The sequence below is a fragment of the Leopardus geoffroyi genome, chromosome B1, assembly GCF_018350155.1.
Source record: "Leopardus geoffroyi isolate Oge1 chromosome B1, O.geoffroyi_Oge1_pat1.0, whole genome shotgun sequence".
NCBI classification, from domain to species: domain Eukaryota; kingdom Metazoa; phylum Chordata; class Mammalia; order Carnivora; family Felidae; genus Leopardus; species Leopardus geoffroyi.
In genome coordinates this window covers 3,779,786-3,803,759 of record NC_059327.1, presented here as the reverse complement: position 1 = coordinate 3,803,759, position 23,974 = coordinate 3,779,786, and the positions used below count along the sequence as shown (strand labels likewise).

General features: G+C 41.5%; 1 protein-coding gene across 5 annotated transcripts in view; it reads left to right on the top strand.

The window, feature by feature from the left end:
* Positions 1-23,974, top strand: part of CSMD1 (CUB and Sushi multiple domains 1) — a 2,022,178-nt gene that overhangs the window by 553,180 nt on the left and 1,445,024 nt on the right. The window contains exon 1 of one of the 5 annotated variants that reach the window (XM_045451814.1): positions 12,450-12,673. The exons of the other annotated variants lie outside the window; for them this stretch is intronic. Coding sequence (XP_045307770.1) covers positions 12,648-12,673 — 26 coding nt within the window. The 5' untranslated portion in view covers positions 12,450-12,647. Of the gene's footprint in view, positions 1-12,449; positions 12,674-23,974 lie in introns of those variants that run through there. 5 annotated transcript variants of the gene reach the window in all.

Below are 23,974 nucleotides of genomic sequence, written 5' to 3'. Positions count from 1 at the left end.
CCATCCCCTGCCTGCCTCCCCTCCAGCAGCCCTCAGTTTGTTCTCTGTATTTAAGAGTCTCCTATGGTTTGCCTCTATCTTGGTTTTTATCTTATTTTTCCTTCCTTTCCCGTATGTTCATCTTTTTTTTTCTTAAATTCCACATATGAGTGAAATCATGATATTTATCTTCCTCTGACTGACTTGCTTACATTCTAGCTCAATCCACATCATTACAAATGGAAAGATTTCATTATTTTTGATGGCTGAGTAATATTACATTGTATGTATACACCACATCTTCTTTATCCTTTTGTCAGTCGATGGACATTTGGGCTTTTCCCATAATTTGGCTATTGTTGTTAGTGCTGCTATAAACATTGGGGCGTACGTGACCCTTCGAATCAGCATTTTTTAATCCTTTGGGTAAATACCCAGTGGTGCTGGGGCATATTGTACACAATATTAATATTTTTAATCTTTTCAGGAATCTCCATACTGTTTTCGACAGCTACACCAGTTTGCATTCCCACCAACAGCGCAACAGGGTTCCCATTTCTCCACATCCTTGCCAACATCTGTTATTGTCTGAGTTGTTAACTTTAGCCATTCTGACAGGTGTGAAGGTATCTCATTGTGGTCTTGATTTGTATTTTGCTGATGACGAATGATGATGAGCATCTTTTCATGTGTCTGTTAGACATCTGGATGTTCTTCTTTGGAAGAATGTCTGTTCATGTCTTTTGCACGTTTCTTCACTGGATTATGTTTTTTGGGTGTTGAGTTTGATAAGTTCTTTATAGAATGTGGATACTAACCCTTTATCTGACATGTCATTTGCAAATATCTTCTTTCATTCTGTTGGATGACTTTGAGTTTTGTCAATTGTGTATGTTGCTGTGCGGAAGCTTTTTATCTTGATAAGGTCTAAGTAGTTCATTTTGGTTTTTATTTCCCTTGCCTCTGGAGATGTGTCTAGTAAGAAGTTGTTGCAGTCGATGTCACAGATTGTTGCCTGTTTTCTCCTGTAGGATTTTGATTGCTTCCTCTCTTACATTTATGTATTTCATCCATTTTCTACACTCCTTTTTAATCCCACAGACTGGCAGTCCTCACAAGGGTTTGGCTCACCCTCCATACCCAGTCCACTCCGGAGCTTTGGCTCTCCAAATTCTTCCACTTACAGAAGGCTATTGTTCAAGTCCCTGTCCTCCTTCTGTGCTTGCCTCTAGGTAAGCATGGTCTGTTCTCTGCTTCCTACTTAGGCAATAGTCTAAACTCATCCAGAGAGTTCCAGGGTCCTCACCAACCTACTCAAACTGCTCTTCTTTTTCTTCCCTGTAATATACAGTCATGCTTTTACTACTAGAATGTCCCCTAAGGAGTCTGGTACTGTCACTGATGTTTCTTCTCTCTCAGACTCTGCTTAGAGAGTCCTGCCCTTTTTGTGTCAGGCCCTTTAAGCCTGACTCCATGAGGATCCTGGGTGTTCGCCTGATTGTTGGTGTCATTCCCTTCCTATCAGCTAGCATGCTGGAAAGTCCCTCGTGCTGTTGTAATTTATAATCAGCCCAACTGATAATTTAATTACCCTTTCGGCTAAATTCAATTCAATAATTATTGATTATCCATTATGCGAAAAACACAGGACATGCTAAGGTGATTAAGACATAGCAGGAAGCACTGAGCAAGACTCATCCTAGCAGTGTCTTCTAAGCTACATTAAGCACAATATTTATAAACACACACACACATACACACTAAGAGTTAAGGGAAGAAGCATGCACTCAGCTTGAGGTGGGTATAGGCAGTTTTGTTTTGTTTTTCACGTTGCATCTTGAAAAGTCACTTGTGGCTGCATGAGTGAATAGATGAAGTAGGAGTTAGCTGGGAGATACTGTGTAAATTCATTCACATAAGAGAAAGAAAAGTCCACATTCAAGGGCTCCTGGATGGCTCAGTCGGTTAAGCGTCTGACTGTTGATTTAGGCTCAGGTCATGATCTGTTCATGGAATTGAGCCTCATGTTAGGCTTGGTGCTAACAGCACGGAGCCTGCTTAGGATCCTCTGGCCCTCTCTCTCTGCCCCTCCCCTGCACCCTCTCTCCCTTTCTCTCTCTCAATATAAGTAAATAAACATTAAAAGAAAGGTATAGTACATGTTCAGAGGATAGAAGTCTTTCAGTATGCCAAGAGCTTAAAGCAGAAAGTTTGAAATTTTGGCCCGAGCCTTAACAAAGTAAATCTTTCCTGCCACACTAAACACTTTATATGTTCTCTCCTTTATTTTTATTTTTTTTTATTTTTAAATGTTTGTTTATTTATTTTGAGAGACACAGATAGAGAGTGAGCAATGTAGGGGCAGAGAGAAGAAAACAGAGCCTCCTAAGCAGATTCCCTGTGGGGCTTGAACTCACTAACCCTGAGATCTTGACCTAAGTTGAAACCAAGAGTCGGATGCTTAACTGACTGAGCCGCCCAAGTACCCTTCTATAATGTTTTGTAAATAATGGTTTTTCTAACTTGGTAATTGCTTTAAAAAAGAACTGTAACCCCATGAATATCAAATGGGATACTTTCTCAGGTTCTCCACCTGCAAGCTGGGGGTTTCCCAAGCAGAGTCTGCTACCTCTCCCTCCCACCACCACCCCCCCCCCTCACTGGGCACACCTGAGACCCCTGCACTACTTCCTTGCTTAAGGTAGCCTGGGAGGCACCCCTGTGTAGGAAGGGTAGTGCAGACGATAGAGAGTGGTAGGGGTTTCAAACAGCCAGGCTACATTTGAATATTTGGATGTTACGAGTTTCCCAGGAGAGAACTGGAGATCATGGAACTAAGGAGTTGGGAAGGGGAACAAGGAGCAGAGGCAGGGCTATTGTAGTAACCCACCCACAGCAAGGAATTGTTACTGCAGGAACCTGTAGTTGAAGACGTCACAATCCAGCCTTGCCAAATCTCAGTACTAATTTGTTAATCCGGGAACAGATTCCCTACTGTACTCACTATAAAACCAGTGTTCAGGGGTGTCTGGGTGGCTCAGTCGGTTAAGCATCCGACTTCGGCTCAGGTCATGATCTCGCGGTCCGTGGGTTCGAGCCCCGCGTCGGGCCCTGTGCTGACAGCTTGGAGCCTGGAGCCTGCTTTGGATTCTGTGTCTCCCTCTCTCTCTGCCCCTCCCCCACTCGTGCTCTGTTTCTCTCTCACACAAAAAATAAATAAACATGAAAAAATGTGTTCAGTCAACTACATCCTTCTGCTTTTCAGAGTTACTTTTCCTTGATTTCTACACTTCCTCCCTCTCGGGTTCTTTCCCAAAGCACTTAAACAAAACTGAACATAAAAACAAAAATATATAAAATGTCTCCTAAGATCTATGTTTTTATTATTTTTACTCCGGGGCTTGAGATTTACAAAATACTAGTTTGCCCAAACCTACCACGTTTTGCTTTGTACCTGGTGTGGTTACCACAGATGGGGGGAAAAATTGTCATAATTACCTGGATGTCGAAGGAGAAAGACAGAGAGAGGGATTTCCCCCCCTAAAATTACAGTTTCTCAGCAGGTTTGATAAGCACAGTAGAGAAAGAAGTTGTGTGTTTTTCAGTCGGAATCTCTGTCCCTGTTGGTCGATCTCACTGGGTGATTTACAGGCACACAAACAGCTTCATCTGATGAATAGTTTAGAAGCGTGACTGCTAGGAAGTCTAAGGGAAAAAAAGAGGGAAGGAATGAGCGGGGAATCAGGACATCTGAACCCATCCAGGTGCACGAACTACACTTTCAGTAATGGGTCAATTAAATAATCTGCACAGTGACTCCTTATTTCCTTGCCATGAATTGATTTAATTGAATATGAATTGAAGTAGATTATTAGCTGGAACTGGTCCCCAGGAGCTTTGTGCAGACATGAAGAAATTGTTAAGGACTTTCAACATTGTTTACAGATTGACTTGTTCATTTTTTTTTTTCCTGTGAAGAATCTGGGGCAAGAATAAGTAGAGATGTGAAAAGAAATCAAAGCTAATCACTTTTCTTTTTAGTTTTCTGCCAAGAGACAGACTTTTTGTTGCCTTCTCCGAGGCCAGTCGAGGGATGTTTAGAAAGCACTCACAGCTGAACGTTTCCTAGCAGCTGACGGAAAGCAGAGATTTTCACATGAAATTCTCGTTCAGTGTTGTAAAAACACATTGTAAAATTTCATTATAATTTAAAAAATAACCATGGAAGATATCCTTGCGGAAGTCATCTTGAAATAATACCTCTACCTGTTCAAAAGGTGTTCTTTAGATTTAAATTTTCAATGGCTCCTTTCCTGCATACTTACTTAGATTTCCTTTGCTTGATGGGGTTTTCATTACTATAATTTAACATATGCTATTTTAACACATAATATAATTTTATATATGGTGCTAAATACAGTATAACTATTGGGGTGTATTTATTTTTCATATTCTATGTAAACATTTTGAATGTGTTGAATGCATATCAAAGCATCATATTGGAAAGGCAATTCGTAATACTAACATACTAGAAAATACTATTCCATCATTCATATTTAAGAACTAATATTTATGATCAGATTTATGATCTTTAATGATTGATATGTTTGATTGCCAGTGTTATTCCCTTCTTATATGCACTTGTAAAGATATTACGCCTAACATTTTAGTGATGTATATTTACTGTATGCTAATATTAGCATAAAATGCTATCCTTTAATGGATGTAGGAAACTGCACACCTGCCAAAATGAAATCAATTGTTTAACAGCCCTTTAAAAAGAAAGAATATTGAAATTGGGAAATAAAGTTTCAGCTGATTTTAAGTTGGTGAATGTTTCTGTTTCACACATTTTGATAAGATTAAATATTAACAAAAATATAATGTGGTAACAGGCTATTTGTTTTACCCTGGAGTTTTAGGTTTGCATGAGACTTTGGAAATATTCACAATATTCACAACATGGATATTTCCAGAAATGCATTTTCTTGAGTTGCTTTTGGAAAAGTTGGCAGAAAAAAAAATAAGTTTACATGATTCTCTCGTTTGTTTTATGAGATCCACTCTGGTGTCAAAGCAATAATTCTATCAAACCAAGTTAAACGGGAAAAGAAGAGTTCATTGCCAACTACAGCAAAGGAAAGCGACATTCAGCTCTCCTTTGCTGAGCAAAAGGCAGCGAGGCTTTAAGCCCTGAGGAAGCCCAGGAAAGTGCTGGAGAGTGTTGTGGGGAGGCCAGTCAATGGGAGTGCCTAGCACATTGCCTCCTTCTTGCATTTGCCCAGCTTTTCCCTGTGCTTGCTAATTGGTGCCCTTGGAGATTAGGATTTTGCCTTCCCACAGAGGGCCTATCTTTCTTGATGGTTGCATTTCTAAGGAATGGCTCCAAGGTCCTTGAGAAAGAGGTTCCTCAGCTGAAAAACTGAGATGAGACCCTTAAAAAGATTTACATGTCAAAGGGGCAGGAAAAGAATTTACTATTGCAAATTTTCTAAGATAAACGCTCTGAGAAGAGGGAGGTCAGGGCCTCTAGTCCGAAATTAGCCTGTCTAAAGCTGAATGGAAAGTGAAGCCAGGCTTGGCCATTGGCATAAACATAATTATGCTTATTTCATGCATATATGTCATACAGTAGTACATATTGAAGTGTTTAAAATCATTTTTTCATAGTCAAATCTATACATTTCATATAAACACTGCAAACCAATTCATACGATCACGTAACATGAACAACTTCATGGTACTTTAAATTTTCTTTTTAAATATTCCATTATAGAAAATAAACCAGGTATATTTTAGAATATTTGGAATTTTTTGTTTAAAGAATGTGAATGAATAGATTCTCCCCAAAAACTTTTTTTTTCTAAATTTTGAATATGTTCAAAGTTATAGACAAACGGAAAGAACAGTACGATGAACTTCGCCAGTCTTTGGATTCATTGATAGTTAACATTTACGTTTTCCTTACACAGTAAAAAATTCAGCTGTGTCCATTAGATCTACAATATTATCTGTTTGATGTACTTATTTTCATTCTGTTTTTAAAGCTTTAATGATAATCATAGTGCACACTTTAATACAATTTCCTCTTTCCATATATAAATATTATAATAAATACCATTATTTATATATGCCTATCCTTTAATTTTTCTATAATACCTCACTTGAGTGTTCAGTATTTGTGTTGATAATTGATCTAGCTTAAATTTTATAAAATATTTTAACAGATAGAAATGGTACATGAATAGTCAGATAGATGCTTACATCCTATGCCATCACTGTTTCCACAAACTCTTTGCCCTAGCCTCTCTTGGTTACCATTTTCAAAATGACTTTATTTTAATTATTTTTTCTTCCCCCAACATAAAGCAAGGATTCTTAACATCTTGGCCTTCTCTTTTCAGGAACACAGAGTTTGCTAAAATAGATAAAATGGAAATGAATAATTGTCTTCCACTTATCCATTTGTCAAGATGGCATTTGTGGGAGTTGGGGAGCATGGAAATAAAAATATTCTCCACAAATTACTGGAAATGAAGAATCTATGATATGTCAGTTCTGTGTGTCCTGCAATATTTAAAAAACTTTAAGTCAAAGAAACACAAGAAAAAAAAAAAAAACAAAGAACTGTGATTGGTAGCTCTTGAATAAGTCAACACATTGTGATACCAGTTGGCATTTGTTTGTCCAAAGTTCTTGGTTCATGTTCCAAATGGAGCTTTTCATCACCTGCCAAAAAAAAAAAAAAAAAAAAAAAAAAAAAAAAAAAAAAAAACCAACTATAAATATCATCATTTTTTCCTGATATTTTGGCCGGATTTCTTATCATGATACGTCTTTGAAGTCAGTCTCAGTTGTGTGTCTTTGTTGGTGTTTTTCCCCTAACCTAAATACATCTCTCTGGCTCTACTTCCTCAACGGCCTCTGTCAAATGCCCTTCCCTCTTCTATTCCTTCCCCTTCCTCTCCCTCCTCCTCCTCCTTCCTGGTTCTTTTGTTTCTTGCATCTTCTTCCCTGTCGTGGCCTATTTCTTAAGTGGTCCAAGATTATCTGGAAAGAATACACAGGAGAGACCCATGTCTCACTCTTATGAAGCCAATTTTAAGACAGTGACCCATCTTAAAATGTTTTTAAGACCACAGAGAGTGGGATTGCTTCCCTCAAAAGACTAGTCTATATAAACCTCTACTCCCATTGAGTCAAGAGTGTGGGTCATTTCTCCATAGTTATCCGACTTATGGTATCATTGAATGGTAATGAGAGTAATAATTTCTCATTCTAAACAACTTTATACATTGCTATTTTCACCTCTCTTTCTCCACCCCCACACCCTGCTTCAGGTATGCCTCTTTGGCCATTTGTCCTTTCCCCTGCCCATGGGTTTCTTTTTGCAATAATGCAGAAGGTTTTGGATAGCTCATCGGTGACTAGCATCATGTCTGGTCAGCCTGAGATACTACAGGAATGTGGGTGTATTGGGAAGTCAAATGCCTATAACGACTAATAGCTGATCTTCTACAAACTACAGTTCCCCCAAACACTAACATTCTTTTCTTTCCATTTCTCCTCTTGTACATTTGAATGGTAACAACAACAACAAAAAATTCTGTCTCTCCCAGTACTTGGCACTTGAAAATCTTACTCTGATGGGACTTTGATTAAGTTTATAATCCTATATATCTGCCTTCTGTCTTTGGCAATGATCTAACGAACAGACACTGCAGCATTTCCTTCCCATTTTGAGACTAGGGTGTGTTCCTACACCCCCCCCCCACTGTTGGCAGCCTCTTGGGAGGAAGACAAATCTATCCTAATTAGTACCTCACATTATTTTCCTGCTTTACCATAATATTGCATGGCCCAGTAGTATAAACATGGAACATACAGGGCATATGTTTAGCACAGTAAAATGGAACGTTGTCCAAGAAGATTTGTTCATATGTCCTTAATCTTTATTGAGTATCCCTACTCCTTTAGAGTGCAAATTTGGGAAGCATATGGACTCCCACGTTCACCAGTATACCCTAGGGTCTAGGCACTAGTAAGTATATCCTAGGACCTGGGCACTGGAAACAAAAGATGAATAAGACACTTCCTAAACCTCAAAATAAACTCATCTCTTTTCAATTTATGGCCTCACCCTCCTTTGAACCTCCTATTCCCTCTGATGACATGTACCGAGGGTGGTGTGGGGTGTATTATCAGGTGTAAGCGTGAAAATTAACTGTTAGCTTCTCCTAGCAGAAATTCTTACGTTTCAGGAAAATTTAGTCTCTCGAGTAAATTCACCGCATTTTGGTGTTTTTCTCCTTTACCCTCCTTTTCCTTTCCCCTCATGCACAGGGCAAAAAAGAAGGGAAGGAAAGGGAGGGAAGGAAAAAAAGGAAAAAGAAAGAAAGGCAGTATTGTGACATCCTGATAGAGGCAGGAAGCATGTCTGGTTTGATGCTGTTTGGGCTGATGTCCAATGGAGGTATAGGCTAGGTCCTTGGGACCTGCTCATGTCTTTGCTGCGTTCTTCATCAAAGGGTCCACAGATGGAATGATCTGTGCTCTAGTCTTTCAGAAATGGGATAGGTTCCATACGTTCCTGATGCCTAAGCAACCTAGCTAGGCTCTTGTTGATTGGGCTCACCCACCTAAAGACTCCATCAGGCTGCTGGAGTCGAGCCATCCATCTTGCAGCTGCTTCCTTGTGGTCCCGCTCACTATGGTGCGGGAAGAAGCCCTCTCCTGCGTGCTTCCACACGGCCGTGTGAGAACTTGTGTATCTCCTCTATGCTGCGTGTGACAGAAGGGAACCAAAGGTTGCTGACTCAGACTCTCTCAGTGCCTAAACACCATGGTAGGACTTCTAGCCTACTCCTTCCCATCCATGTTGGTGCAGACCATGGTACAGTGGAGGCGATTAGTTAACCCTCTAAATTAGAACATCTTTGAGAGTGGAAGAGGATATGAATTGGACTTAGGAAGTAGTTTCTTCCCTTAACGCCAAAAGGGAATCACAGCTGTCTCCTTGATTTTATCTGAGGCACTTCTATTGTGTGTCTCTTCTCTTTGCCAGGAGGACTTTCCTTCAAGCAAGGAATGCCGATGATCAAATGCATGTGGATTCATAAATATAGGGATTGACCTTTTACCGAAATTGGCTATATTGTCTCCATATATAGTCAATATATATAATTACATGTACTGATATAGTCAGTAGCACAGGAAGATCTATCCTTGAGGAAATGTTAAGGAAGAGGAGGAGATATCTGAACGGGATCTTGTGAGGCTCCAGTAAGAATCTTTTAAGGGCAGTAGGGAGGAAAGGGACCTCCAGGGAGAGGGGGAAACTCACCAATCTCAAGATTCTGAGTTCCTCCTCATTCCTCCTTTGAAAAACCAAGAAACTTTTCCAGTCTTCTGGTCATTCTTCTTTATTCATTCTCAAACTGAATTAATGCAGGTGTTTTGCATTCCATTCTTTTTTCATTCTCAAATTTAACATAGGTGTCTTTCAATATAATGTGGATGTGGAAATTATAGTGAATTTTAATTTCATATCCTCTATTATACTCTGTACCCCAGCCCTGAGCTGTGTTTCTTTTTAATAAAAGCTACCGAAATATAATTCATACCCTAAAATTCACTTATTTAAAGTGTGAAATTCAGTAGTTCTTAATATAGTCCCAGAGTTATGCAACCATCACCGCAGTCAATTTTACAACATTTTCATCAACTCAAAAAAAGAAATCCTGTATCTATTTTCTATCATTCCCCATTTTCCCTCAACCCCTCCAGCCCTAAGCAAACACTGGTCTCTCTTCTGTTGCTATGGATCTGCCTTTTTTGGACATTTCCTATTAAACGCCGTCACACAAAATGTGGTCTTTTCTTTGTATTTCTGAATAATGTTCAGGTTTATGGACATACACCACATTTACTCATCTGTTGATGGACATTTGGGTTGTTTCCATTTTTTGCAACTATGAGTAATAGTATAAACATTTGTGTACAAGTTCTTATGTCGACTTGTTTTTATTTTTCTTGAGTAGATAACTAGGACTGTATTTGGTGGATAATACGGCCATGTTTTCAGGAACTTCTAGAGTGTTTTCCAAAATGATGATACCACTTTACATTTCTATCAGCTGTAGAGTAGTGTTCTAATTTCTCTGCATCCTTATCAGTACTTCTTCTTAAGAATGTTTTTGGTTAGAGTTATTCTAGCGGATTTGAACTGATGTAATTGTGGGCTTTGATTTGCATTTCCTCCATGGCTAATGATGTTGGGCACCTTTTTCATGTGCTTCTTGGCTAGATGTATATTTTCTTTGGAGAAGTGTCTATACAGAATTTTTGCCCATTTTTTAATTGAGTAATTTTCCTTTTTATTTTTTGCCCATTTTTTTTGCCCATTTTTAATTGAGTAATTTTCCTGTTTATTTTTTCTAAGAAATCTTTATATATTACAGATAGTAGTCCCTTATCATATTGAGTGATTTCCAAAAGTGTTCTACAGTTTTGTGGGTTGTCTCTTCACTTTTTTGATGATGTTTTTGGAAAAACAAAGCTTTTAATTTTGATGAGGTCCAAAGGTTTTTTCTTTGTTGATTGTGCTTGTGATGTCATATCTATGAAACCTCACCTTAATGCAAGGTTACAAGGATTTACCCCTATATTTTTCTGAAAGAGTCCTAGAAATTTTTTATACTTAGGCCTATGATTCATTATGAACTGATTTTTTTATGATGGGTGAACGGGTTCCACTTCATTCTCTTCAATGTGAATACCCATTGGTCTCAGCCCTTTTGTCGAAAAGCCCATTCATTTTCCACTGCATTGTTTTTGCATCCTTGTCAAAACTCAGTGGACTGTTCCTGTGAACCTTATTTCTGGGCTCTGAATTCTATTTATTAATCTATATGCCTATTATTATGCCAGTATAACATAATCTTGATTACCATAGCTTTGTAGTAAGTATTAAAATAGGGACGGGGGGCGCCTGGGTGGCTCAGTGGGTTGAGCGTCCGACTTTGGCTCAGGTCATGATCTCACAGTCTGCGAGTTCGAGCCCCACGTCGGGCTCTGTACTGACAGCTCAGAGCCTGGAGCCTGTTTCAGATTCTGTGTCTCCATCTCTCTCTGAACCTCCCCGTTCATGCTCTCTCTCTCTCTGTCTCAAAAATCAATAAAGGTTAAAAAATTTAAAAATAAAAAAAATAAATAAAATAGGGACGTGTGAGTCCCTACTTTTTCTTTGTTTTCATGATTGCTTTGGTTATTGTAGATTCTTTGACTATCCCCATGAATTTTAGGATCTTCTTGTCATTTTCTGAAAATAAGCCAGATTTTCCAGATTAAATGTTTCTTCTTCTTTTATTGTTTCTTCTTTTGATGTAGGTTTCTAGGACAATTTCCAGAGGCTTTTTTTTTCTTGCTACTTCTTACCAGTTATGATTGTTGTGCTCTGGAGCACATATTCTGTATTCCAGCTGCCACTATTCTGGATGTAGATCTCTAGATTCAGTTTTAAAGTTGTTAAATTAAATACTGGCAACCATTTCATCTTAAAATACCTAAAGCATCCTTTTGTACGTTGCAGGGGAGAGCAATTATTTCCATTTTTAAAGAAATACAATTATTTAATTTCTTGTATTTGCTTCTCATTTCAGACAAGGAAATTTGAGAATACAAAGCATGTGCTGCTTGACTATATATATGTCTGTATATACAATATTTTATATATAATATATATATATCATACATATATATATAAATACAATATTTTCATCATGCAGTTCTAATTCTATGCAACAGAAAGCATACTGGACTCTCACTTCAGACTGTTTACAGACCAGCAGATAAATCCCCATAAATTTCTAATAACTATTCATAACTCTTTAAATTAATTTCATTACTATATTTGCTGTTAACAACACTCAGCTAACTCTCCCCTCACATGTAAAAGAACAAGGAAACAAAGACAGGGATTCCTCACTGGGCCTCATTTTTATATTACCTTACAACCATTCATCTACGTCCCAGATTTATTGTTTTAGCTGCCAGATTCCTTTCCAATGTTAGCTATTTCAGTTTTAATATCTACAGCACCAGAGTCCACTCAAAAGGCAGAAACCACAGAGCCATTTGAAAACGAGGAAGTTTGCTATAACGTTCAGTGGATGAGGAATTGGGAAAATGGGGCATGATGTACTCATGGGTAAAAGAATATAGGGACTGCAGGTGTAGGGAGAACTTACTGCCTCTGGGGCTGAGTCACGTCCACCCAGAGAAGGAACAAATGGTGTGGAGGGGGAGGCCCCGCTCCCAGGATGAGATCTATACAGCACAGCCATGGTTCACTGGAAAATGGACAGTACCAGTGTGACTGTGTTGTGCTGAAATTGGGGAGGTGCTATGTCTTGCGGACCACACAGCAGTCTGGGAGGGCGCTAAGTCTATTTATGGAGAGATCGCCAGCCACTCTAGAGGCTTTGGAGAAGCTGCCAGCGGAGAGGTGTCGGTGCTCCTGGCTGTTGTCCACAGCTGGAGAGAGGAGCACGGAGAAACTCCTTCCTCCTCCTGGATCCTTCCAATACCTTAACTGACCCAGCTTAACGTCACTTCACTTGGGCAAAGAGAAACATTCACCATGTTCAGCTCTGATCACAGAGCAGGCGATGTGGAGCAGATCTGAAGCCAAGAGGTAAATAAATTAACTGGCACAACTAACTGCTGTGTAACCCGCATTTTCTTAACTGTGCAGGCTGCACTAGCTTTTACTTTCTTTATACTTAATACTTTCTTTATACTTTTACTTTCTTTATACTTAATATATTCGAATAGGCAGGAATTCTAAATTGCATTATCTATTTTTTGTTCCTTGCTTACCTATTTCTTCCTTGACGCATCTCTGGGTGGACTGAAACGTCTCCATCATTTTTTTCGTTGTCAAGGTACCCCCATTCACTACTATTCCCTCCACAAACGTGTTTCTTGGTTCCAAAGCACTCCCCACATGCTAAAGTAGTCTTAGTTAGACCCACTTCAAAGGAGATAGGTGAGCGACATGAACAAATAGATAAAATCGCTTGGTTGAGAATGAGAAACAGATTCCAAACTTCCTCCACGTCTATTCAGAGAGCACATTTCAAACCTCGGACCGTGAAAGACACATCTCCGTAGTTAAAGGTGTGGGGTCGCTTTGTCACAGTAACAAATAAAAACGGCCGCCGTCCTTTTCATTTTGTTCTGTGCTGGATACATCTGGCATGGGGTTTCATTCTCCCACGAGCCCTGAGAATCAGGCATTATCACCCTGCTTTTTACAAAGCTGATAAAAAATCTTCTGAAAATGAGAGCGATTGCCCTGCTCAGGGTAAACAGTTAACGGGTAGGGTGGAAACTGGCTTCAAAGGCACGTCTGGGCTTAGCTGGACGTTCATGCCTGGGACGACCCTTAGTCAGAATGTATTCACCCAGTGCACACTGGAACAGCTTTCACAGTTCCTAAGGTAATCAATCTGTTGTGCAGAAGATCTTAAAGGACCCTGTATGAGCCCCTCGATTAGATCCGCTCCCATACCTATGGGTCCAGTCTCCTTCCCACATCTAGCCACTTAGAGAGTAAAGGCTGGCCAGCAGGGAGCTCCAGATTCTGTTTTTTCCCCCACCAGGGCCACCGCCATCAGATCGGTGGCTTGGTTTCATGATCCTTCCGCCGTACTGACTTCTACATAACTGAAATATCTCCTCAGCTCTCAGAGTAGCTTGTGTATAAGAAGGTAGGTCTGCTTTTGGTTCTGTCCAAAGTGATAGAGCTACTAAGCTGCCTGTTGTGCTCATGAAGAATCTTTAACTTTCCAAGGACTCTGTCTAATAAATGTTGCCAGTTATTAGTAGCGTTGCTATTATCTGCAAGCAAAGAGAAGAGGGGAAAAAAAAAAAAAGGATTTTACAGTGAGTCACTGTCTTGTCCTTGACCCTTATCTATTTGGTTAGGATAAAGCATTTTGATGCAAGTATTCCAGCTCTGTGATTAATATAATTTTCTTGAAAAAATATAATCTTCTTGCTATTATTTTCGTGTTTATTACATAGATTGTCTTTCACTTTTGGTTCCCAAATAACATCTTCCCTGGTACGTACTGGCTTTGCATTTTAAAGCAGATTTTCTGAATGAATCTCTCCAAGCTTTAAAAGCCGTTTTTAATAAGGTACAGATCATGCACTTTTCAAAAGACAGGCACCATGCTCTGCCCGTTTTTGGCGCTAAGTAGAACACCCTTCCCATAAGAGTGCAATTAATACTCTGAAAGTTTTTTTTTTTTTAATTTTAAGCAATAGTAGGATTGTAGAGTCTAATGAGGAGAATGTGTTGTGTTGTAAGAATATTAGCAATGTATTGTTTGTGTTCTAATACCTGACATCAATTGTGTGTTGATGGTTTTCATCCTGAAAGACAAAATAAGATGATTTACAGATGACCACAATTCAACCTGTCACTTTCTTGGCCGACAACACAGTCTGATGAGCTGGAGGTAACACTCTACAAAATGAGCCACACACTCTGTTGCCAGTTCATCTGCAAAGACAAATGGAGATTAGCTGCGTCTTTTCTTAGATGTGCTGTAAAGTGAGATGGCTCTGGACCCTGTGTTGTTTCTCTGTTCTGTGCCCCTGACGGTATACCTGAAAATAAAATCTATTCAGAATTGATGACCAGAATTTCCTAGCTTCCAACATTCTGAATTAATTTGCTTGTCGGTTGGATTTGGGACCCTCTTTGTTGCTAACTGATGTAAAAATCTACTGTGGAGTTTCCTTTTCCTAATTTCTCTTCTGGCAAAATAGCCAAAGAATATTTTACGAGAGCCTCCTGAAACATATCAGCACAGAATGAAGGTAGTTGGTCGTAGCATTTATTGTGCCTTTAATTCCGAAATAACATCTTACTTTTTTGCCACTATTCAACTCAAAACTTCTTTGATATCAGTTACCCCTCATTATTATTTTTTTTTAAATATTTTTTTTCAACGTTTATTTATTTTTGGGACAGAGAGAGACAGAGCATGAACGGGGGAGGGGCAGAGAGAGAGGGAGACACAGAATCGGAAACAGGCTCCAGGCTCTGAGCCATCAGCCCAGAGCCTGATGCGAGGCTCGAACTCACGGACCGCGAGATCATGACCTGGCTGAAGTCGGACGCTTAACCGACTGCGCCACCCAGGCGCCCCTCAGTTACCCCTCATTATGTGTCAGGATTTTTTTTTTTTTTAATTTTTTTTTTCAACGTTTATTTATTTTTGGGACAGAGAGAGACAGAGCATGAACAGGGGAGGGGCAGAGAGAGAGGGAGACACAGAATCGGAAACAGGCTCCAGGCTCTGAGCCATCAGCCCAGAGCCCGACGCGGGGCTCGAACTCACGGACCGCGAGATCGTGACCTGGCTGAAGTCGGCCGCTTAACCGACTGCGCCACCCAGGCGCCCCATGTGTCAGGATTTTAGAAAGCATTCTTTTTTCATGTTTTTAAGTTTATTTATTTATTTTTGAGTGGGGGGAGGAGAGAGAGAGAGGGAGAGAGAATTCCAAGCGGGCTCTGCACTGACAGTGCCCACGTGGGGCTCAAACTCACGAACTATGAGATTATGACCTGCACATAAATCAAGAGCCAGCCCCTTAACTGAGCCACCCACACACCTCCAGAAAACATTCTTATGGAGCCTTGAACTTCCTATCTTAAGTGTGGTTGCACCGTGCTGGCCCCAGCTATCCCAAGCTGGCACAGGGCAGGATGGTGACTCTTCCCCTGCGGGGGTGGGGGTGGGGCAGAACTGTGTTGGGCAGGGCATCGCGTCTAAAACTGTCTTCCCTGGTCCTCATGGAAACGAAGTTGATGTAGTCTGTAAATATGGAGCGGGATGTGTTGGTGAAAGTTACACTTCTGTGATCTGACTAGCTTGAGCTCATGTAGATTCAGGTTCTTGAAGAATAAATTATCAAAAAGAGTTTTCTGTTCTTTCTGTGGTTAAGAGAATCTTGCCTTCTTAGTTGTGGCTCCAATGAATTTAGAATGGCCATAGACTTCACTTCTTTTTCCTCCAAAAAAGTATATTCTTAACCACTTACCACACATTTGAGGCAGAATAGATGGTAATAGGCAAAACGGCAAGATGGGAGGGCCTGGGAGGCTCTCTGTGCCGGCTGCGGGCTCAGCTCCCACCCCAGCTTGGTGCTTCTGCTTCCTCCCCTTCCAACAAGCCCAGTGGTGGCTGCCGTGTGTCTGTCCTGGGCGATGGTGCTCAGCATTGGGAACCAGAGACACCCCACACATTGTCCCTGCCTCCGAGGGACTTGCATTCTCATAGGGGAGTGAGGGATCAGGAGAGTCATCCACCCTGGGGTGGCTGGGACAGGGCCACATATCCACGAGGATTCCTCTGAGGTCAGATCCGAGCTACTTTTCAAAACCCAAGAGGAACGTGTTCAATAAATGAGAAGAAAAGGAAGACAATACCACACACCTAAAGACAAGGGTGTGGAAGAGTTCTCCTCTGACCCCAGCTGAAGGCAAGAGGCCAGTGGGCAGGCTCTGAGAAATGGTGAGGACCTCAGGAAGGTACAGCGGTGGGAGTAGATAAGGAAGGACGTTTGGAGCGCAAGTGTAGAATCACCCGGCAACTGGTGGCACACTGGATCTGGTAAGAGAACAAGAGAAATCAGGGAAGGGATTGCAGTCTGGGTGAAAGATGATGCCATTCACAAAGACTGGCTGTCCTGGTGTGGACTGGACAAGTTTGAGAAGCCTGTGCGATAGATAAGCAAGTGGGGCTAACCAGTAGACTCTTGGGTATGCCCGTGTGGAGTGCAGGGAAGTGTTTGGGACTTGAGATGCGCACTGGAAGTTGTTGGTTTAAGGTTTTCTTTAATTTTGACAATTTTCAGTTGCGGTAGAGTGGACAGAGTAAATTTAGTTTCAGACGTTCACCATAGTGATTGAACAATTCTATACTTTACTAGAGGCTCACCATAAGTATATTACTGTTCTACTGATGAGGTTCCTGTGCTATAATTTTCATTTCCATGACTTATTTATTTATTGTTTAATATTTAATGTTCATTTGTTTTTGAGAGAGAGAGAGAGCGAGCGAGCAGGGGAGGGGCAGAAAGAGGGAGACACAGAACCCGAAGCAGGCTCCAGGCTCCGCTGAGCTGTCAGCATAGAGCCCGACGTGGGGCTAGAGCTCAAGAGCTGTAAGATCATGACCTGAGCCGAAGTCAGATGCTTAATGGACTGAGCCACCCAGGTGCCCCATGACTTACTTAGTTTTTTCAGGGGAAGTTTGTGTACTGCTTAACCCTTTTCACCTATCTGAGTTTTTACTGTGCAGTCAATTCATAGCCATTCACTCGTTCGACCAATTTAAGTGAATAATGTTGCCCATCTTATGTGTCTGTGTGTAATCACTCTGCCAAACGATGATGCCAGGAGGTATAAAGACATAGGACTTTTAATTTAGCTAGACGTTAACTCTGGTGTTCTTGGCTCACATGTATATAAACAGGACCCACTTTCCTGCTTTGCCTGGGACTATAGTGATTTTAGGCACTAAGTCCTGATCCTTGGAAGCCCCTTGGTCTCTGGGACGCTGGGACAGCTGGTTACCAGTGGGATGAAGTCATGTTGCAAGTATACGTAGGTCCAGCCAGGAAGTGCAGTGTAGGCACTGGGAGCACACTGTCGTCCGGGTGTGCTACACCCTGGGGGAACGGTTGTGACACAGGGGTCAGGGGGACTCAGGGTCATCTCCTGGCTGCCCTTTCCCCCGCCTCGCTTCCCATTTCATGGTCCTAGCACACGATCTTTGGAGATCACTGAGCCCTTACACATTTATCCCTCAATCTTATTCTTCAGAGTTTTGTGAGAAGCCATCAGTGAAACCCCAGAGAAGAAATTTTAAACCAAAAATCCTCACTATAGGGGTGCCTGCGGGGCTCACTTGGTTAAGCATTGGTCTTTGGCTCAGGTCATGATCTCACAATTCCTGGGTTCAAGCCCCGCACTGGGCTCTGTGCTGACAACTCGGAGCCTGGAGCCTGCTTCGGATTCTGTGTCTCCCTTTCTGCCCCTCCCCTTCTCACGCTCTGTCTCTCTCTCTGTCTCTCTCAAAAATAAATAAACTTAAAAAAAAAAAAAAAAAGGAAAATCCTCACTATTGAACTAGAATAAAAAGGCTGTTCCACTTAAGATGCTTCCCTATCTGCTTGTCCTGCACACCTTTGTCATCACTTTGCCTTCGGTTTTCACTTGGTATTTCTCAAGAGACTGTACAAAGTTTATATCGTATTGAGTCTACCTTTCCAGAAGTTTTCATTTCTCGGGCCTCCTTAAAAAGTTACCTTAACCATTTGTTTTATTATCCATTACCTTATATTTCATATTCTGCAAGCGATGAGGTGTGATGGAAAGAACTGAAGAATCAGATATTATGTTGTGGAGATGATGGTCTAAAAGTAAAGCCACAGCTGGGAGAGTAAGGATCTGACTTAGTAAGAACAGGGTGTTGCTGGAATTTAAGACCTATTTGCCCACACCTAAGATGTGACTGATCTGACCCCCTGAAGTGACCCCAGAGCCCTCCAGGCTACACATACAGAGTCAACTCCCGCCTCTGAGTAGATTTTGTGTATCACCACTTCTGTCAAAAGCTGTTGAAATAAGTCACCCAAATGCAGTTGCTATGATAAGTCATCCATAAGAAGCAATTTGTTCCAAACTGAAAATGAGATTACTTTAGATGGTGGCAGCGATCAGTAACCCTGAAACGAAACACCTCACTGATGGAGATTGGGACAAGGAGCCAGGTCCACAGGCGGAGCTCCGCCTACTGGCCTGTCTCTCCCCTGCCTCGGTGATGCGAACTGAATACGCAGAGTCATGTGATGTGCCAAGAGGGGCCAGAACTTCCTGGCGTTGGGAGTCCTGTGCTCTCCCAAGTCAGTAAGGAAAGTGCATGAGATTGTGACTGAACTCACGGAAGTTCACTCCTGGGTCAGTTACAGGTGGAGACTTCACCGGGAGGAGTTGTCACACAAAGGAGTCTTTATTTGCAGCAAATAAGGAGAGCACAGGCAAGGATTCTCCAAGCTGTAACTCCCTGAACCACTAAACGGGGAAGTTTTAAGCTTGGGGTGCATGCATGTGCATGAAAGGTGTGGGGGAACTTATGAGTAGTGATGAGGAAGTATGGGGCATGCACACTGAGCAAACATGCATGTGACATACACCCCGTGTTCACACTGGGGGGAGACTTCATACCAGAAGAAGGCACACTTCAGCCCCTGACGTCAGGAGGAAACTTGGGAACGAGGGGAAGGGGCTGTGGGCACGCTCCCAGAGCAGGTGCAAACTGGGTGGGGTCCTGGCTTGTTATCTTGTGTAAGGAATGCTTACTCATGGGCTACAACCATGTCAGTTGACCTTGAATCCAGGCTTCTGCAGAGACAGCTAGTGGTTTTCCCAGTGGGGTCTGAAAAGCTGATTATGGGGAAACAGTTCTCTGAAAAACAAGTTTTAAATTTTGTGCTAGTTTGAGCCTCATTGATCCTGTGGGGCATGATTTTAACGTCATTGCGGCCTCTTATGTCCCACCCTGTGGTTCCCTTAAGGGAGGGCCTGTTGCTGACAGTGTTTCAGGAGAGAATCTCAAACAATACACCCATTGATAGGTATCAAGTTGGTGTGGAAAGAATATTAAACTACACTGGTGGGAAGGAGAAAGTATAAAAAACTGAATTATGTAATGAAGGCATTATGAAACTAATTATAAATGTCCCCCCAGTAAGATGGCTTTGTGGGTCTTGTAATGTCCTGCTGATCATGGCATTTCTATCCTTTGAGGCCTTCTTCTCCGAATTGTATATAAGCCAAAAAAGAGATGATCTGAAGGAACTCATGTTTCATGTTTTCCGGTGAACTCAATTCTTTCAGAATTGTGTCCACATACCCCTCCACAAGAGCCCTCCTGCGTCCTGTTTGCTCTAAAATAAGTCTCCCTTTGTCTCGCTCCTTGTCTCCACCCTGTTGCTCAGTCCACCCTGTTGCTCAGTCCTGTTATTATCAGAATCTGGATGACTAACTGGAATTTCTGTTATCAGTACATTTGTATCATATCTCTCCCCTCTACTGTCCTATGAGTTGCACGAAGGTAGGGCTTCTGAATACTTTAATGACTACTCTGTCTCTGGTGTGCAAAACAATTTCTGGAACACACAGTCCATGTTCCACAGATAGAAGCGATTGGCTAATTGAGCACCATGGAACTCATGCTAGTCCCCTTTTGATTTTGGTCACCAGAAAATGTAGCTCTAAATTTAGTATCCAAATGAAATATATTATTTTACAATTTTTTATATACTTCTGTTGACCTTTCCCTCCCCGTGATTTTAGTTTTTGGTCTTTATCGTAACACAACCAGACTGGAAGAATGTTCGGTATTGGGATACGTCAAGTCGAATACTAAGTTTCTACACATCTTTTATATTAATCAGAACCCAGGACATCACCTGATGCTGGTAGGGATGTGGACAACGGGAACTCTCATTTATTCTGCTCATTTATACATGTCAAATACATGTATGCATGTACTCATACATGACTCATTTATACATGTCAAATGTACTGCCGCTTTGGAGGGCAGCTGAACAGTTTCTTGCAAATCAAACCTTCTCTTACCATAGTACTCATCCAGAGGAGTTGAAAACATATGTGTTCAGTGAGACGTGCAGGTGATGTTTGTAGCAGCCTTGTTCTTATTTGCCAAAATGTGGAAGTAACAACCAAGGTGTTCTTTAATCTGTGAATGGATAACTACACAGTAATATATCCAGACAATGGAATAATATTCAGTACTGAAAAGAAATGAGCAGAAATGAAATATGTGAGCTATCCAGCCATTGAAAGGCATCAAGGAATCTTAAATGAATATTACAAAATGAAAAAAAAAAAAAAAAAGGGCAGTGTGAAAGGTCACATACCGTGATTCCAACTCAAAGACGTTCTGGAAAAGGCAAAAGTAGAGAAACAGTAAAATGATCATTAGTTGGGGGCAGGGGGGTTGGCCAGGGAACGGATGGTGAAGCTAAACACAGAGGACTTTTTAAGACAGGGATAATGCTTTGTATTACTATAATGATACATATGTATCATTACACACTTGTCGAAACCCATAGGATTGTCAACAAGAGTGAACCCTCCGAAGTGTCCCTGTAGGCTCATCACTTGTCACAAATGTATCATCTGATGAGAGTTGTTGACATGCGGTAGACTGTGCATGTGGTGGGGGGCAGGGGGTCTATGGGAAATCTCTGTGCTTTCCTTTCAATTTTGCTGTCAACCTACAACTGCTCTAACAACTGTCTTTAAAACAGATGAATTGAACATACAAATATTAATTATCACGGGCTAGCGGTTTATTCCAGGCTTATACAGTAGAAAAGATCAACATTGCACCTGTACTTTTGCATAGGCATTTGCCCGTGTGACTTTCCCCCAACATCCTGCAATTAAAATGTAACAACCTTCTGTCCAAGCTTCTTAGGACCAATTTAGTTCCCACTGCCTGCGAAAATTCTTCCCAAACAGAAGCATTTTTCCCTCCTATACTCCAGGCCTTTCCCCACCTGTAGAATACTTCTGTTTCTCTTGAAGGAAACGACGTAAAAATAAAACACTTGCTTTAATTCTGTGGGCAGGGGCGCCGCTTTCTGCCAGGTGGGTGCTCTGATGGACAGACAGAGGCTATAGTTTTTCTTCAATCTTGGGACTCGCCGTTCTTACCTACAGGCATTTTAGTAGTTGTTTTGATGGCTGTCCATTCCCATCACACGGTGCATACAGAGCCTACGGGGGCTCAGGATTTTGAGTAAGAGGCACCAGCTTGGGGGGGGTGTGAATTGGAGGAGAGGAGGCCAGGGACTGGCTCTGGACACAGTGGAAACTGGGCGTGAAGGGGAGAGGCCTGGGCTGGAGCAGGTAATGGGAAGTGGAGATCAGTCACAGAGGGAAGCAGGACATGGGGCACGTGAGCGAAGGAACAGAGATGAGCATCCAACCTCCGTTGGGCCCGGTGCCCGCGTGCTTTACATATGTTGGGAGGTTGACATTTCAAAGTAAAGGAACTGGGTAAAGGATGAAGTCATTGACTGAGACAGGGAATGTGGGAGGAAGAAGCTGGGAAGATGCTTTATGTAAGCGTGTGCAAACGTAGTTGTGGACTTTAGAGGCGCTGTGGTTCCTCTCTGTGTATCTCTGGGAGCTCTGTCCTGTCCCCTGCTCATCCTGTTCTCCCTGTCCCCACCCCACCCCGCGCCTCTGGTGTGGATCCTCTCCATGCCGTGTGCACTTTGCTGCAAGATGCCTGCTGGCTATGGCAACAACAACTGTCAACCAGCCCCCGGAGGAGAGTGGCTAAGTAATTAACTAAGCGGTTGTTACCGGATTCCCCGCCCAGAGAGAACGTGTGGATTACCCAGTTCCTGTTACACTTAGTGATGATGGTGCTAAAAGGCTGAATTATAAGCAGAACTGGGAAAGAAATTGGGAACCTGTGTACATTTGTTTTAAACGCAATCCACCGCATCCTTATTTTCTAAAGCTTTGGGACCCTTCTGAGGAGGGGTGGGGCTGCCCCACGCCCGTGAGACACATGCCCATTTGGAACTTTTTGCAGCTCTTTGTAAACATTTCTGAATTTTCTTCCAGTGATTACAACCCCAGCCTGACACAGCGTATTTTCTCAGTAGACAGTTTAATAATGCCGGGAGAATGGAAACAAACTATTTGTGAAAGCACATACTTTGGTTTGGGTGCTCTATCCTGCAAACTCTTTGCAGTGTCTGAATAGGCTTCATTAGTGTGCGGCATTCTTTTCTGTTCTGTAAATCCCTTAGAAGGGATTCAACCTCTTTAGAAAGAGGTTTGCCGCTTCCCACTGCAATTCTTTAGTCAAGAGCCATAAATTAGGCAAAATGTACACAAATAGTAAATACTATTGACTAAAATCCATTTATAGCTTGGAATCCAAGGAGAAGAAAGAAAACCAGTAATTTATCAGCATGATTTAAATTATATAGATGGGCTGTGCATGCATGGGTATGTTTACTGGGTAAATAAGAAAATTGAACACCTATCAGAGAGAAGATGGGGAAATCATCCTGTACATTGTCCTAATGTTTGCTGTGTACAGCCTCCTGACATTTCCAGATGACAACATTTAAAACTTAAGGGGGCTGCCAGTCTATCATTGATGAGAAAAAAAGATCAAAAGTGAAATTAATGTGGAGTGAGCTTTATGAATGTTGAAAATGATGCATATTATCTTTCATATCCAGAGGACACGTTAAAAGTCAATATGGGCAGGAGGCAGAAACCAAATATCAAAGGATTCCGGATAAATTATTCTTTTGCCAATCACTTCATTTTTCAGATGAACGATCCTAGGACTTTAAATTGCAAAATACATGACGGGGAAAATGTCAGAGATCTCAAGGAAATGTCTGCATGATCAGAATGTTATAACTGGAATTACATGCAAGTCTGGAAAACTTAAAAAAAAAATAGTGAGGTTCTTAGGGTGGTTGTCTGGATCATTCATTAATGGAAAATGATTCCAATGTGAAAAATTTCTGCGAGCTAGATGAGGGTACGTAGAGTTACTGAAAGTGGGAGAGTGTCCCCGAGGTAAATTATAACACGTGCTACTTCAGGCTCTGCAGAATGCTTTTGGTTGAAAAACCGCCTAGGTTGGTAAATAAAATGTGTTCCCTTTTTGTAAGCTATCCTTGGAAATGTTATATTAAATGGGAAGTTTTGAGTCTTTCATTTTAATAAGGGTGGACAAAATATTAAAAACAAACATTATAGTTACATGGCCATCTGAAGATGACCCACGTTGACAGATGGACAGCAATGAGCGGAGGTCTGGAAGCCACTGAGGGGAGACAG